This window comes from Talpa occidentalis, unplaced genomic scaffold (genome assembly GCF_014898055.3).
Source record: "Talpa occidentalis isolate TD23 unplaced genomic scaffold, MPIMG_talOcc4v2.1 talOcc4.12, whole genome shotgun sequence".
Classification (NCBI taxonomy): Eukaryota; Metazoa; Chordata; class Mammalia; order Eulipotyphla; family Talpidae; genus Talpa; species Talpa occidentalis.
Window position 1 is genome coordinate 33,169,808 of NW_023601212.1, and position 17,667 is coordinate 33,187,474.

Consider the following 17,667-nt stretch of genomic DNA (forward strand, 5'->3'; position numbering starts at 1 on the left):
CTGTTGTACCAGTTGTTTTTTCCAGTGTACACTCTTCCTCTGTACATTCTTATTTCTACTGAATATGTTCTTCTTTGAAGGTCACAGAAAAGAGAATTCTTTCTGCTCTTCTGGACTTTGTACTTTCCTTCAATTCCTGACACCTAACTTTACTCCATTTCACTGGAACTGGATGCTCAGTGGAGCTTTAGATTGGATGTGATTTTTATAGCATTCTGCCATGGCAGTGCAATGTTGACTGAATAATACTGTAAAGTCAGAAGGATAGAGCTATTATAACCTTGTATGCTTTCCCCTAAATGAAATATATGTTTTGAATATTAACTTGGCATATTTGTTGCAGCCCAACCATGTGGCATATTTGTTGTTGCTTGAATGTGTCTTGGTTTTGCTTCAGTGCATTCAGTTATTAGACAGCAGAGACATATGCCAGGACTCAGGTAATTGCAAGAGAACTACAGAGGAGACGTGCAGAGCTGACCATATTGGATGAAGGAACAATCAATCCAGGGCACATCTTGCTTCTTCTAAAGAGACCAGAGTCCCTCTGCTGATATCTTAATCTATAGGGGATTGCTCTTGTTTCCAAAACCTGGTGAGGGCCTTGGGTAAGAAATGCTCCTATTGCCTGCCTACTCACTAGGGTCCTTGGAAACCTATCAATTCAGGCCAAGGCTAAATTTTTCCAGAGAAACTAGACTCTCCCACAAAGGACATCATTTTCTATTTTAGCCTCCCACCCATCCATTTATCTCCTCACTCCCACAATCCCTCTATCCAGCCCTTCGTTCAATAGAGAGATATTCAATGTCTATTGTACCAGGCTCTGTGCTGAGGAGACAGAGGTGAACAAAACAAACAGCTATGATTCTAACTTTGATTTGTCCTGGGAGAGCTTCCCACAGTGTGATTCTGGTTTTCTCATCAGTATAATAAGTCCAAACCTTCAGAGTAGTACATTAACACGCCTACTATGCAGTTCCACCTGAGGTTCCCAAAGAGAACTCATCTTTGTATGCCTAAAAGACTAATCTCATTCTATTTTCCCTTAAAACAACTTCTTGTTTCCCTAAAGAGCATGGTCAATACAGAATAGGGCCAGGACAAGGGCTTGGGAAATATACAAAAAGGTCTTATTCACATTTATGTTTTTCAAGTGGCTTACAAAACTCTTCAAGATACCCCCGAGCCATCATCTGCCCTTGCTCTTACTGCTGTCATCTCCAGTCCCTCCCTCCCAATCCAGGCTTCATTCCTTGGCTCTTCCAAGTCCTTTGTCTTGGGGCCTTGCCCATCCACTCCCTCTGGTTGGACCACTAGACCATGTTGCTTTATTTCTTGCCACTCACCCTTTAGGTCTCATTGAAAGTGGCACTGCTTTGGGAAATTTTCCTTGACTTTTGGGCTGAGTGAACTGTAACATTCATAGGCTGTCTTAGTTTTTTTTTAAAAAAACAATATCTTTATTTCCTCAATCATAATATCATTCCCACTACCTTTTAATTTTTTGTATAGATATGTTTCTTCCTTAGCATAGTATCTGGTGTATAGTAAAATCTCATTAAATCTGCTGGAGATATCAGAGTTGTTACAGGAAAAATATAATCATCTCATCACCAAAGTAGGAGCTATAATAACACACACAAAGAACTTACATGTTCCACTGACAAATCATAAAATGCATGTGCTTTTATATTTACTTTTTAATTTTTTTGTTTTACAGGCATACTATTTAAATAGTTTAACAACTTTTTGCTGCAACAAACAAAAATACCCAGCAACACCTACTGCCCTAATTCCTGCTTTTCTAAAGTCACATTTCAACTCTTACAGCTGATTCTTTTGATTACTGACCTTCATAGCTTTTAGTAACATGCTTTCCAGATTTGATTTTTAAACACTTCCTTTTGTAGAAGATAAGGTATTAGTTCTCTTTTATCCATCTCAACCACATTAACACATATTTTGTAACAATTTTTTTTCTCTAGTATTAATAACTTTCCTCTTCATTTGTTTAGTTTCCACTTAATGTAATCCTAAACTATAACCTAAGCATGCTAGTATCCCTCCATCTATTGAAATATGGTCAGCATTTCAACAAAGTCACATCCTTCAGAGTCTTCTCCCTGAGCCTTCTGATTTGCTGAAAACTGGTTTTATTATTCTCATCCTATTGCATAGATATCATCTTGGTCTATCTCCACCTTCAATTCTCTCCTGTAGCAGATTACCTGCTTTCTAGAGCCCACTTATTCCTTCTAAGATTACTCTATTATTTTATGGAAACATATTCTTCAGGAACTTCTTAATAAAGGCACAAGAAGGTAAAATGTTTAAGACAATGCCTTTAAATGTCTTTACTCAACTGCCACACTTAATTGTTAAGCTTGAATGGGTATAGAATTCTAAATTGGAAATCACATTCCCTTAAATTCTAAATTGGAAATTTAGTTAAATTTAGAATTCTAAATTTCCTTAGAATTCTAAATTGGAAATCACATTCCTTTAGATTTATAAAACTTTTTAATGTTTAAATATATAATTTCACTATGCTAGAATACAAAGATGTTGTTAAGAAGTATGATATCACCCTGGTTCCCAATTTTTTATGATATCTCTGGAATTTTTTAAGATCATCTTAATCCAGTGTCATAAGATTTCATAATGATATGTACCTTGGAGTAAGTCTATTTTATGATACCATGCTTCCTGGTTACTAGCTACATATGAACACTCATGCTTTAGTTCTGTGTATTTTTCTTGATTTATCTCTGTGATTTCCTCTGCTTAGCCTCATTGTTATTTTCACTGGCACTCTTAGCATTCAGATATAAGAATTCCCAAAATGATTCCTTCTCCCACAAAGGATGTCATCCAATATTTTAGTGTCTCATCCATCCATCCATCCAACAAGAAAATCAAAACCAAAGCAGGAAGTTTAGATCCCAAAGTAGCCAAATCACAAACCTCTCTCAGCTCTGACCCTTGTCTACATTGACCTATAGAAACTTTTATCAATACTTAAGCAACAGGACACTTACAGAACGTCTGTTGGAAATGAGACAATGTTGGAGCTTCTGGGGCGATGTTGTAGAAATGAGTTTTCAGAGCTCCGCTCACCAGGAGATTATATGCCAGATCAGTTATATTGATGCCCACAATGGCAAACGAGTACCTGTAAAGTGAAAACCACAGAACTTATGTCTGTCACAGGAAATTAGCATTTTGAAAAATGATGATCTTTGTTCTAGTTCTGATTCAGACTCACCACCATTATATATGAAATTCCACACTCACCCAATTGCTTTATCCATCCTTTTCTTCTCCCATTCTGCTTTGCTGAATTTGCTACATGAGTGAATAAACAAGATTTATTGTCTAATTGGTACTTGTTCTTAATAATGTTTATGTTAAAAGTATGCAGATGCAGATATGTCTATAACTCAACAACTAATCTTTTTAAATGCTATTAATTAAAATGCCAAAATACAAGTTATATGGAAATGAGAACTAAAATTATTAAAGAACATTTAACGCTACTTAGCCCCCTTTCACGTTTGCACAGCAGAGGGAGACAGTCATAAGGGCCAAACACTAAGAGAATATTACACAGCTATCATTATCTGGTACTTCCTCCATGAAACCTGCCTGCTTGCTCTCTCTAGATGCTGCCTTGTTCTCATGGTTCCTCACTGCATTACATCTGGTTTTACTTCATGGCATTTATGCTACTCATGTGTGAAGTCTAGAACACAAGAGATGCCAAATAAATGTTCTCTGATAACAAAATGATTGAATAAGTGAAAGAAAGGAGAGGAGGGAGGGAGGGAAGGAGGGAGGGAAAGAAGGGAAGGGAGAGAAGATATAAAGATTTTAAAATTTCTGTTTTAACAAATGCTAAGTGCTTCTTGACTAAGCTAAAACAGATAAACCACAGCAATTCCACTTTAATCTGTTTCATCATGAGAGCGTCTGGATATGACTGATGAAAGAAAGGGCTCTGTCATAAATATGCTCTGGAAATACTACTGCCTGGCATTCTATTTTGGAGATGCTAGCTTATCCCCTCTCCATCTTGCCAACATCTCCTAGGCAGGAACCAAGTTCCATTCTTCTTTATGGTTGATGTAACTTTCACTCAGCATTTTACACGAAAACTGGGGCTAGCATTTGAATTAAATAAAAAATTAACTAGAGGGCCTCCCCAGTGGTGCAGAGGGTGAGCGCTGGGTTGCAAAGCTGCCCGCAGTCTCTGCAGCGCCGGTTTGATCCCTGACTGCTCCCTGGCCACTGGAGGAGGGTCCCACATGGTGAGCAGACCTCTCCTGCCGCCCGCTGCTCCCCTCAGCAGTGTACTTAGGTCCTTCTGCCTGTTCTGCTCCCCGCTCTGGCTCGGTGAATTCTCTCACCCTCCTGCGCTTCTGACTGTACCCAGTGCTTGCATAAATAAATAAATAAATCTTAAAAAAAAATTAACTAGAGTTATCCAAACATTCAGCTTCCACCTAAGTGGAAAAAGGAGCATTCTCTATAAATACACTGCACATGCTATACTACAAGACACACAGGAGACACAGCACAGACACAAAGATGTGATGTTTCTACATGACTGGCTATAATTCACAGTCACTACCTGTATTCATATTAAAACAACCACTCGGGCCTCCCTGGTGGTGCAAGAGGTTAAGCACAGCATTGTGAAGCTATCCACAGCCTCTGCAGCATGAGTTTGATTCCTCGGCTGGCCAGGGAACTACACACATGGTGCAGCAGACCTCTCCTGCCTCGCCCGCTGCTCCCCTCAACAGTGTATTTCAGTAAGTCTGCCTGTTCTGCTCCCTGCTCTGTCTCCGGTGAATCCTCTCACCCCCGCACCCCCCCCTCCCTGACACCTCTGGCCTGTACCCCAGTTCTTGTATGCATAAATAAATAAATCTTTAAAAAAAAAAGCAAAAAAAAAAAAAAACCCCAAAACATCCACTTCTTTTTAAAGTGCAACAGTCAACTAACAACCAACCAGCCAAAGAGGATTTTACCTGAAAAAGCTCAGATCCAAACTAAAATGAGTTAGGTATGAAAATTAAGAAACTATATAAATGAATTTGCAAGCACCTACTTTCCCTTCAACAGATCTTTATAAATACATAGTGTCTATTTTTTTTTTAAAGATTTATTTATTTTTATACAAGAGCTGGGGTACAGGCCAGATGCGCAAGAAGGCAAGAAGATTCACCAGAGACAGCAGGGAACAGAACAGGCAGACTGACGAAACATTGCTGAGGGGAGCAGCGGGCGAGACAGGAGAGGTCTGCGCACCATGTGGGATTCTCACTGGCCAGCCGGGATCGAACCCGCGCTGCAGAGGCTGCGGAGAGCTTCAGAGTGCGGCGCTCAACCGCCTGAGCCACGAGGGAGGCCCAGCTGTGTCTATTTTTTTACAAGGAAATTTTATTAATTAAAAAGACATCAGCATAGACACAGATAGGCAAAGGCTGCATTTTGAAAGGGCAGGTTTATTAGGAAAAGGAGACACCTGCATAGGCACAGGCCAGCAGTCTTAGGGTAAGACCTGTCTATATTTGTTAAATTAAATCTCTCTCTGCATTGGAAATATAAGAAAAGGCCAAACAACTTCCACTCATTTTATTACTTATAGGATATCCTGGCCCAAACACACACACCAAACAAATAAACCCCAAACAAATAGACAAAAAAACCTAACAGACAAAATTCTCCTTTTAAACTTTAATCTATTTTTATCTTTTATTTGACTTTTAGACTCAACAGTGGATGTTCACAAGTGTAATAATGTGTGATGCTTGCTGAAGGACAGACAGGAAGGATTTTTCCTTACTACATGCTGGCTTCTCTGATTTGAACATCCGAAATACTCAGGGCCAGACAGAACCTGTGCAATTGCCAATTGCATCAGCCAATCAACAGACATTGGTGAAGGACAGATGAATTTTAAAAACATTCTGATTTGTATTTAGTGGCATTTATCATCAATTTGAAGTGATTAGTACTTGAACTTCATCCAGTTGGTTTTATTATAGCTTGAGGGACGGAGCCTAAGCTTTGGCTACACGTTATTTACACACACACACACACACACACACACACACACACACACATACACACCCCAAGCTGGTTTCAGAGTAATTACACAAATCCTCACATACCTCCTCTCTGACAGCTGACATGGGACATAAAACTATAAAGCCTTTCTTTGGGAATGGCTCATAGACAAAATTAATCTTCTTTGCATGGATAATCAGAAAATATTTTAAGCATATTGTCACTTTCCAAGGACCATTAGGGTTGAAGTCTTCTGGATGATGCTTCTCTAGGAAATGCCAATTTTCAAAAATTTTCTCTATTATATTTATTTTCTTCAGCCAATAATTAGAGTGGGTTTAGACTCTTTGCATTATAGAAATAGGCAATTCAGAAAACACGAAATGCTAAAAATTAAAATAGCTTTGCTTTAACTATCTATCAAAAAAGAGGCAAGTGATTATAAGTGTTTTTCTTAAAGTAAATAAAGTTAAAAAATTAAAATTTAATCTATAAAAGATATAAACTTATAAATTTACATTTATATAATTTATACATATAAAACATATATACGGATATATATGTTATATAAATGTATATTTATAATATAGAAATCTATATAATATATAAAAGTATAATTCAATTTAATGAACCTTAGCCAAGTGAAGCTAGAGTTAAGTATAATAATATGGTGGCAGGGGGTACCCAAAGTCAACCTATTTTTGAATATTGAGATTAATATGATAAAATTAATTATGATAAAATTAATTAATATGATAAAATTTTGGATTTATGTAGCAAACATGCACAACAACAATGAATTTACCAAGCTGAAGAGAAAAAGGTGATACAAAAGCAAACTGCAAAATAACAAATTTTCTTTACTAAAATGCAGTAGAGTTAGTTATCTTAGGTAATAAGTTGGGAAATGTTTGCTTTTTGAAAAATTTTCCATGAATTTATATTAAAAATGTTTACCCATACTTAGTTTAAGATAAAATAAAAGCAACAAAACACAAAAACAAAGAAAAATACCTTATTTCCTCTTTAATGATATCACTTCATGTAATCAGTTAAAGAAAAAATTTAGAAAGATAAATGAAAATGCAAATAATTTAAAATCTAGATTAAGAAAAAGTTTCAGCAACTCCAGACTTGCTCAGTTGACCCCTCACATCATAACTTCTTCCCCACTCCTAGGCTTCCGATGCTGCTCCTTGTCTCTAAACTCCTTCCAGATTCTGCTTTCCTCTGTCCATACCCACGCCCCCAACCTCCCCAGAAAAAGGCACATTTCACTGGAACAGTGCCTCTTTGCATCTTAAATCCCCAAATAAATTTGTACCTGAAGTTTTAACCCACAGTATTTGTCAGAAGGGCTTGTTTGAAAGAGCTTTCTGGTTTTGTTTTTTATATCATTAAATTACTTTACGGTAATTAACTTACAACACTGTATATGTCTCAGGGGTACAGGTTCACATCTCTTCAGACATGTTACCACACCACATTTACCACTAATGCACCACAGTCGTCCACCCTAGTCCAGTAACCCCCACCCCCTTTTTTGCTCCCCACCAGCTGTGGTAGTCTCAGTTCTGCAGTTAGATTTCAAGGGTTAGTTTTGGCTTGGTTTTGTCTGTTCATTTGCTTTGTTTCTTTTTATTCCATATATGAGTGACACCATCAGGTTATTGTCTGTCTTCTGACTCAAGGAGGAGCTCTGTGGCCTTGCTTCTGATGGGCTGATGCTCCTACACACCAGGTAGGAGATGAAGCTAATTCTACCTGACCCATAAAGCCTAGTCTGTCTTTGATTTTCTACAGTTACCTGCATTTTGGATGAAGAGAGTCTGAGAGGACCTGTTGAGCTGCTGAAGCATCCCTTTCTGCAAAATACCTGCAGGCGGAGGGAAAGGACATCATTACTCCATGGCGGGGGGCTGGAGGGGCACATTCATTTTAACCCATTGGGGGCATTTGGGATTCAGTAATGGAGGCCAGCATAAGGTTCTATCTTTTTTCAGAGTATCAACAGGTTTTCATAGTAGAATTTTCCAAATACAGTATCAGTTAAATCTACATAGATTTAGGTTTGAAAATTTAATTATGCTCTTAGCCATTTCCCCAGAAAGTCAATGATATTCTTATGAGGAAGAGTTATAATGAGGGGTTGGGTTGAGACCCCTCAGAGGATGGGAACCTGGAAGAAGGGACATGGTGAGGGGCTGTAACAGCCAAGGGCAGTGAGTGGACAGACTCATGAGGGGAAGAGGCTGCCTTTCAAGTGCACTTTACTTGGACACTATTCATGGCATATATCAATTCTAGATGAATGGAAAATAGCTTATGGAGCACAGAGACGCTTTTAAAAAAAATCTCTTCTCAGGAGTAAGGGGCAATTAAGTCTAATAAAAAAAAGTTTACGCATCCCCAAAAATACATCATCAAAGTGTATTACATAAAAACAATTACAAGAGAAAACTATCACATACATTATTTGGTTGGGTGTGTGATATATTTTTGCATAAATGTAAATGCCATGATTGTTAACAGGGACAAGTCTTATTTTTTATAATTTTTTTGGCCAGCTAGGTTTTCTCTGCTCATAGTTCTTGGTCCAGTATATCTAAGCATGTCCTCAAATAAATAAGACAAAAAACCCTACAGAGAATGACACATGGGATCTGGAAGCTTTATCATCCAGATGATTCCTGTCTTGCTTGTTTACTTTGTTTATGGTGGGTTCTCTTACAGGCGTTTTCCATTTAAATGAGGGGAGTTGTTGATTTTACTTCTTTTTGTGTGAAATGAAACTAAGAGTACTGATTCTTCTTTTACAGTTTATGCTTCCTTTGTTTGTGTTTTTAAGAGCCCCTACTTGCTTATGTATCCCAAAGATTTTCTCCTAAAAGTTGTAGACTTGTTTTTGAAATTCTGTTTGTGAATTGAGGTGAGGTAGGGATTTCACTTTAACTTTTTTTCTAAATGGAAAGCCAATTGTCCCAGCTCTACTTATATTCAAAAACTCATCTTTTACCTATTTATTTGAAACATCACTTTTGTCAGTAAAACTTCTTTTTTAGTCACATTACATAATGATGCAGTGTTTAAAATATAAAATAAAAGAATGGATGATAGTTAAATTTCCATAATTTAAAATAAAGGCAAACATCTAAGGGAAATATGGAGTAACATCAACAATGATTAAGATTGAATTCAAGGTCTAATTTAAAAATACACCACCAGAGCGGCACCCACAGCCGGGGCAGACCAGGTGCGCAGGGGAGTGCATCCCCCACATCGCCATTTTAGAACAGGGACCTTTCTTCAGTAGAGACTGCTTGAAACCAGCAGAAGGCTCCCAGAGGAGCCAGAGGTGAGCTGGGAGGCTTGCCCATGCCAGGTCCCTTCTGGCCTGCAGTCGGAGCCCAGAGGGGAGCAAGCAACCATCTCCGGGGCAGACCTGGCATGCAGGGGAGCGCAACCCTTGCATCGTCATTTTAGAACAGGGACCTTTCTTCAGTAGAGACTGCTTGAAACTGGCAGAAGGCTCCCAGCGGAACCAGAGGTGAGCTGGGAAGTTCGCCCAAGATGCTGGCCAGTACCAGCAACACAGTGTCCCAAGGTATATGGCAAATTAGAAAACAGGCAGTAGGGAGTAGAAAAACCACACGCAACCCAGCAACTCCTCAGGAAAAAAGCACACCACAAAAAGAAAACCACCTACCAGGTTGCAACGACAGTAACTTGGAAGAACTTCTGAGCCTTCCAGAAAGAGAATTTAAAATTGCCGTGATTAAAAAACTGACAGAAGTCATAAAGGAAAACAATGATAAGGGAAAAATAATTAACGATCAGAAGGATGAAATTGAGTCCCTAAACAGGGAAGTAAAAGAAATGCAGGAGATCAAAGAATTAACGGAGGTGCTAAAGAACTCTGGGAAAAGCAATGAAAGCAGAATAGATGAAATGGAAGAACAAATAAGTACTCTTGAAGACATAGAAATAAAAAGAACTAAAACAGAAAAGGAAAGAGAAGTACGAAGGAAAAAGACCGGAGAAAGACTTTGGGAACTATCTGACTCCATGAGGAAAGGAAATAAAAGAGTTATAGGAATCCCAGAAGGAGAGGAGAGAGATGTAGGAACAGAGAAAATATTCAAGGAAATAATTGAAGAGAACTTCCCAAACGTGAAGAAGGAGCTGAAAATTGATATACAAGAAGCAAGAAGAACACCAAACTTCCATGACGAAAGGAAAAAATACAGCAAGACACATAATAGTAAAGCTCCCAAGAATCCAAGACAAGGAAAAAATAATGAAGCTGACAAGAGGGAAGAAACAGATAACATTCAAAGGAAAACCAATCAGACTGACATCAGACTTCTCCAAAAAAACACTATGGGCAAGGAGAGAGTGGAGGGACACAGTCAACAGACTCCAAGAAAACAAATGCCAACCAAAAATACTCTATCCCGCAAAGCTCTCCTTCCTCTATGAAGAAAGAATAAGGACCTTCTCAGACAAACAGAAACTCTGGAATTTCATTACGACTAAACCCCCAAACCAAAAAATACTACAAGGAGTCCTAAAGCCAGAACCTCAGAGGGACGAATAACAATGAAAGAAGGCCAAAAAAAAAAAGTTATTAAAAGAATAAGTAAATAAAATCAAAGGAAAGACAAACACAATGGCAAATACAGATACTAACATATCAATATTAACTCTAAATGTAAATGGACTAAACTCTTCAATAAAAAGACACAGAGCTGCAGGCTGGATTAAGAAACAAAACCCAACCTTTTGCTGTCTCCAGGAAACACATTTAGCTACAAAAGATAAAAATAGACTCAAAGTTAAAGGATGGAAAACAATCTTACAAGCAAATGGACCAAAAAAGAAAGCAGGAACAGCTATACTTACATCAGATAAAACAGATTTCAAACTCAAAAAGATAAAATGAGACCCAAATGGTCACTACATTATGATCAAGGGGACAATACTTCAAGAAGAAATAACACTCATTAACATATATTCACTGAACGAAGGAGCACCAAAATATATCAGACAACTATTGTCATCTTTGAAAAAGACATCGGAGACACTAAAGCTCTAAATAAGGATCTAGAGAGCTTGGGCTTAACAGACATCTATAGAACACTAAACCCAAAAAAATCTGAGTACACATTTTTCTCAAGCACACATGGATCATTCTCCAGGATCGATCACATACTGGGACACAAGACAAAACATCAACAGATACACCAAGATTGAAATCATACCAACCATCTTTTCTGACCATGAAGGCATCAAACTAGAAATAAACCATAAAAAGAAGGCGAGGTACTCTCCTACCTCATGGAGAGTAGGAGTAGTAGTAGTAGTAGTACAAGGTACTCTCCTACCTCATGGAGATTGAAACCTACACTACTGGAAGACCAATGGACTAATGAGGACATCAAAGAAGAAATTAAAAAATTCTTTGAATTGAATGACAAGGAGGACACCAATTTCCTAAATGTATGGGATGCAGCAAAAGCAGTAATAAGAGGAAAATATATAGCAATAGAGGCTCACATCAAGAAACAAAGGAACTCAAAGAAACAACCTAATCTCAAAGCTCAAAGATCTAGAAAAAGAACAACAAAAAACTCCAAAACCAGTAGAAGAAAAGAAATAATAAAAACCAAAGCAGAAATAAATGAAATTGAAACTAAAAAAACAATCCAAAAGATCAATGAAACCACGAGCTCGTTCTTCAAAAAAATCAATAAAATAGACAAACCCCTAGCCAGGCTCACAAAGGAAAACAGGGAGAAAGCACAAAAAACAGGATCATAAATGAAAGAGGAGAAATCTCAATGGACACTCAGAAATCAAAAGAATAATCAGTAACTACTATGAACAGTTATATGGAAACAAGTTCAACAATCTAGAGGAGATGGACAAATTCCTACAACTCTACAATCACCCAAAGCTAGATAAAGAAGAAATAGAACACCTAAACAGACCAATTACAAGCAGCGAAATTGAAATGGTATTCAAAAACCTCCCCAAAAACAAAAGCCCAGGACCTGATGGATTTACAAATGAGTTCTACCAAACATTCAGAAAGGAATTAGTGCCTATCCTTCACAAACTCTTCCAAAAAATTGAGAAGGAAGGGATAATACCAAACACGTTCTATGAAGCCAACATTACACTAATACCAAAACCGAACAAGGACAACACAAAAAAAGAAAACTACAGGCCAATCTCCCTAATGAACACTGATGCAAAAATCCTCCATAAATTTTAGCTATCAGAATCCAACAATGTATCCATAAGATAATTCACCACGACCAAGTAGGATTCATTCCAGGGACACAAGGATGGTTCAACATCTGAAAATCAATCAACGCTATCCAACACATCAACAAAAAGAAATATAGAAACCATATGATAATATCAATAGATGCCGAGAAAGCTTTCGACAAAGTGCAACACCCATTCATGATAAAAACCCTTGAAATTCTTGGGATACAAGGAATATACCTCAACATCATAAAGGCCATATATGACAAGCCAACAGCCAGTATCGTTCTCTATGGTGAAAAGCTGAAAGCATTTCCATTAAGATCTGCAAGACAAGGATGTTCACTCTCACCACTGCTTTTTAATATAATACTGGAAGTCCTAGCCAGAGCAATAAGACAAGAGAAAGACATACAAGGAATCCAAATAGGAAAAGAAGAAGTCAAACTACACTATTTGCAGATATGATAATATACATAGAGAACCCCAAAAACTCCACAGAAAAACTAATTCAACTAATCAATCAGTTCGGTAAAGTGGCAGGATACAAAATCAACATGCAAAAGTCAGTAGCCTTCCTATACACCAACAATAAATCTGAAGAAGAAGAAATTAAAAAAAACCATTCCTTCTATTATCAAAACAAAAAAAAATCAAACACTTGGGAATAAATCTAACAAAAGAGGTAAAGGACCTATACAAAGAACTATAAAACACTGTTAAAAGAAATAGAAGAAGACACAAAGAAATGGAAAGACATCCCCTGCTCATGGATTGGAAGAATAAACATTATTTAAGTGGCCATCCTACCAAAAGCAATATACAGATTGCTTGCTATTCCAATAAAAATTTCAATGTCATTCTTCAAAGAAATAGAACAATTATTGATGAAATTCATATGGAATCACCAAAAACCCCAAATAGCCAAAGCTCTCCTGAAAAAAAAAAGAAGGGAATGGAGGCATCACACTCCCAGACTTCAAACTATACTACAAAACCATAATCATCAAAACTGCATGGTATTGGAACAAGAACAGACACACAGATCAATGGACTCGAATAGAAAATCCAGAAATAAACCCACAGATTTATGGTCAACTAATCTTTGACAAAGGAGCAAAGAATATGCATTGGAGCAAAGAAAGTTTGTTCAATAAATGGTGCTGGGAAAGCTGGGTTGCTACATGTAAAACAATAAGCTTGACTACTACCTAACACCATACACAAAAACCAACTCAAAATGGATTAAAGAACTAGACATAAGACCTGAAACCATAAAATACACAGAAGGAAATATTGGCGAAACACTACATGATATGCACATCTAAGGCAACTTTACAGACACATCACCCAAAGCAGTGATAGTGAAGGCAAAGATCAACAGCTGGGACTACATCAAATTAAAGAGCTTCTGTACAGCAAAAGAGACAATAACAAAAACAAAGAGAAACCCCGCCGACTGGGAGAACATTTTTGCACACAACACTAATGATAAAGGACTGATCACAAAAATCTGCAAAGAGCTGTTGAGACTCAACAACAACAAAGAAAATAATCCTGTCAAAAAATGGGCAGAAGAGACAAAAAGAAACTTCTCTGAAGAGGAAATGCAAATGGCCAACAGGCATATGAAAAAATGTTCAACATCACTTGTAATCAGGGAAATGCAAATCAAAACTACAACGAGATACCATCTTACACTAGTGAGAAGGGCACATATTAAAAAAACTAGCAACAACAAATGTTGGCGAGGTTGTAGAGAAAAAGGAACTCTCCTGCACTGTTGGTGGGAGTGCAAACTGGTCCAACCACTATGGAGAGCTGTGTGGAGATTTCTTGACCTACTAAACATAGAGCTTCCATATGATCCAGCAATTCCACTCCTAGGTATTTACCCAAAGGACACAGAAACATCAACTCCAAAGAGCACCTGCACCCCTATGTTTATAGCAGCACTGTTTACAATTGCTAAGCTTTGGAAACAACCCAAATGCCCAAAAATAGATGACTGGATCAAGAAGATGTGGTACATATATACCATGGAATATTACTCAGCATTCAAAAAAGATAAACACATGCAATTTGCAGCAACATGGATGGCGCTGGAAGGGATCATGCTCAGTGATATAAGCCAGAAAGAAAAAGAAAAATACCGGATGGTCTCATTCATAGCAGGAATCTAGAAAACTTAAATAAGGGACAAGGAAAATGAATAACTATAAGAAATTGAAAATCAAAATCAACAAACAACTATGAACCAGAGACACTCTATGGGGAGTGGGGGGTGGGGAGGGGAGGGATTGAGGTCAAAATAAGGGGGTTGCAATTGTATGGGGAATATAAAAATAAAATTTATAAAAAAAGAAAATACACCACCAGGGGTCTCCCTGGTGGTGCAAAGGGTTAAGCACAGCACTGTGAAGCTATCCGCAGCCACTGCAGCACAAGTTTGATCCCAGGCCAGCCAGGGAGCTGACCCACAGGGTGCAGCAGACCTCTCCCATCTCGCCTGCTGCTCCCCTCATCAGTGTATTTCAGTCAGTCTGCCTGTTCTGCTCCCCTCTCTGTCTCTGGTGTATCCTCTCACCTCCCACACCTCTGGCCTATACCCCAGATCTTGGATGCATAAATAAATAAATCTTAAAAAAAAAATATACCACCATTCCCCCTAATAGGGTAGTGTCCAAGATAAGGACCAACTGAAAAGAATTCGTTTTGGCTTAAAAAATAATGACAACAGGGCCTCCCCGGTGGCGCAGCGGTTGAGCGCTGGGTTGCAAAGCTGCCAGCGGCCTCTGCAGCGCCGGTCAATCCCCGGCTGCTCCCCGGCCACCAGAGGAGGGTCCCACATGGCACGCAGACCTCTCCTGCCACCCGCTGCTCCCCTCAGCAGTGTACTTCGGTCCTTCTGCCTGCTCTGCTCCCCGCTCTGGCTCTGGTGAATTCTCTCACCCTCCCGCGCTTCTGACTGTACCCAGTGCATGTGTAAACAGAACAAACAAACAAATAAATAAATAAATAAACATTCCTCTATAAAAAAAAAATTTAAAAAAAAATAATGACAACAAATAATTCCATTTAAGCACACTTGTGCGTGCAGAGAAAGAGCAAGCACAATTAACTGAATCACAATAAGCATATAAAAAGTAGGGATTAAAAATGATAGTTACAAAATAGACAAAGTGAAAGAAAATTAGTTTCATGATCACTACTAGGAAATCAGGACACTAACTCCTCACTGATAATTGGCAACTTATTTAATTGAGCATCTGTCCTGCCTACATTTCAGAGACACCACATAACTGTCGTTGATAAAAGAAACAGACTTTATAGAATTCCATCCAAAATTGTGGGAAAAATAACAGAACTAGAAAAGAACTTTCTGTTCCATTAATGACATGGAGCAGTGAAGAGCAAGCCAGGTGGGGAGCACTAGATAAAAGGCAGCTGGGGGATCTCCAGGAGACCAGAGGCTGTGATTCCTCTGCTGTCTCTGCTGTCGCCTGTGGTGACAGGGGAACCCTATGTAGGCCTTTCCCAATACCTCTGGTTTTTAGGCCATTCAGGGGATGAGTTCAAATGCAAACACACAGCTGACCCGAATCTTGCCCAAGTTAATGACTTGGGGACGGGGCAAAAAGTGAGGAGGGGGAGAAAGAAATTCTAATTAAGAGACCAGAGGGACATGGTAGTTAAGCACAATGTGTGGACATTGCATAGAGTGGGTCAGAACAAAACAGCTACAAAAAGACATTTTGGGAAGAATTGGGAATTTGAATATGCCCTGGATATAGATGACACCATGGAATCATTGTGAAATTCTTAGGTGTGATAATGGCATTGTGATTAAAGTTAGGTAACATATTTTTTAGAGCTATACACTGAAATGTGAGTGTGAAATGACCAACAGTGTAGGATTTTACTAACATAGTTCTGCCCCTTCCCCCCCCCAAAAAAAAAGAAAAACAGAAACCAACAACTTAAGCATGGCAAGTATTTCAAAATTTTAATAATTATTGAATCTGGGTGTTCAGTTGAAGAGGTTCTTTACAAACTTTCCTGTTTTTTGCCTATGTTTTGTTTTCACAACAAAAATTTTTGAAAAGTACCACAAGATAGGTTTTTAAACATTCATGAAGTCTGTCCAAATAAAAGACAGATGCTGACCATTTTTAAAATTTTATGAACCTGAGTTGTATCTTAGGGGACTTGAATGTTTTCTTAGAGCCTTCTGAAAAGGGGCTTTTGGTACTAATAACTCAGCTTTCCTATTTCAGCAGACCATCACTCTCAGACTTAACCATTCTTCATTTGACTTACTGCAAATTGTACAGTCCCAGGAGGCCCATTCCTCGAAAATCAGTTTTAGGGTCATCACCTTGGAAACCAATTTCACACCATTGCTTAGAAATCCGAGATTCCAGGGGTGTATTGGGCTTCAAGAATGTCCACAACTGGAGACAAAAAGGAAAATTTGGACAAGAAGGAAATTTATGTGCTGATATACACACATACACTTTGCTCTTTGTAAACTTCATAAACCAGATTTCATGAACTACGTTATTAGGAGGCACTCTGTGAAGTACATTATGTAAATACATTACAGTTAAGGATTTGATCATCTTTCTATTGTCTATGACAGCAGTTCCTATAAGATGCATGGAGACTCCTTGGAGAACCCTAAAATATTTTAGAAGGATGGGAGGTAAAAATTATTTTGTAATAAAATGAGTAGGTTGATTGCCTTTTCATACAGTGGGATTTTCTACGGGCTGCATGACAGGCAACAGTGTCATCACGCTGAACACAATGGATATATACTTGTATATTTTGGTGTTTTCGAGCATTCTATTTTAATTGCTGTTCAGATTTCCACAAAGACCCTCTGAGTCCTCAAATATACATAAGAGAATAAAGGGAAAGGGAGGTCAGGGAAAATTTTTCGAGGCTAACCGTTATTCAAATCCTCAGAAAATACTTCTGCTAATTTTATAGCAGAGTATTTAGCAGCATGGTTAACAAGAGGAAAACTAGACTGATTTGAGTTCAATTTCTTAGAGCTCACCTTTAAAACAGTGGTGAGAGTAAATGTGATGTAGCTAGATAAGATCAGTAATGATCTTATCATAATGCTCAGAATATATAATGATCCTTCATAAAACTCAGAATATATTTTCATCTTTAAGAGTTACCTAAAAGAATTTAATTATGATTAATTATTTATTAATGGGCAAATATTAATTCTAAGTCTATGCTTGTCATTGCTTAAGAAACTGGTTCTAATTTTCTAAGTTTTATTTGGAAAGATACATTCAA

At 38.0% G+C, this 17,667-nt stretch overlaps 1 protein-coding gene across 1 annotated transcript in view; it reads right to left on the minus strand.

Annotated features, from left to right (window-relative positions):
• The window catches only part of ELMOD1 (ELMO domain containing 1), a 59,621-nt gene that overhangs the window by 4,531 nt on the left and 37,423 nt on the right, over positions 1-17,667 (minus strand). Inside the window, 4 exon segments of the mRNA XM_037505689.2 lie at positions 3,042-3,175; positions 3,298-3,348; positions 7,886-7,954; positions 16,672-16,805. Of these exon segments, the coding sequence (XP_037361586.1) occupies positions 3,042-3,175; positions 3,298-3,348; positions 7,886-7,954; positions 16,672-16,805 (388 nt within the window).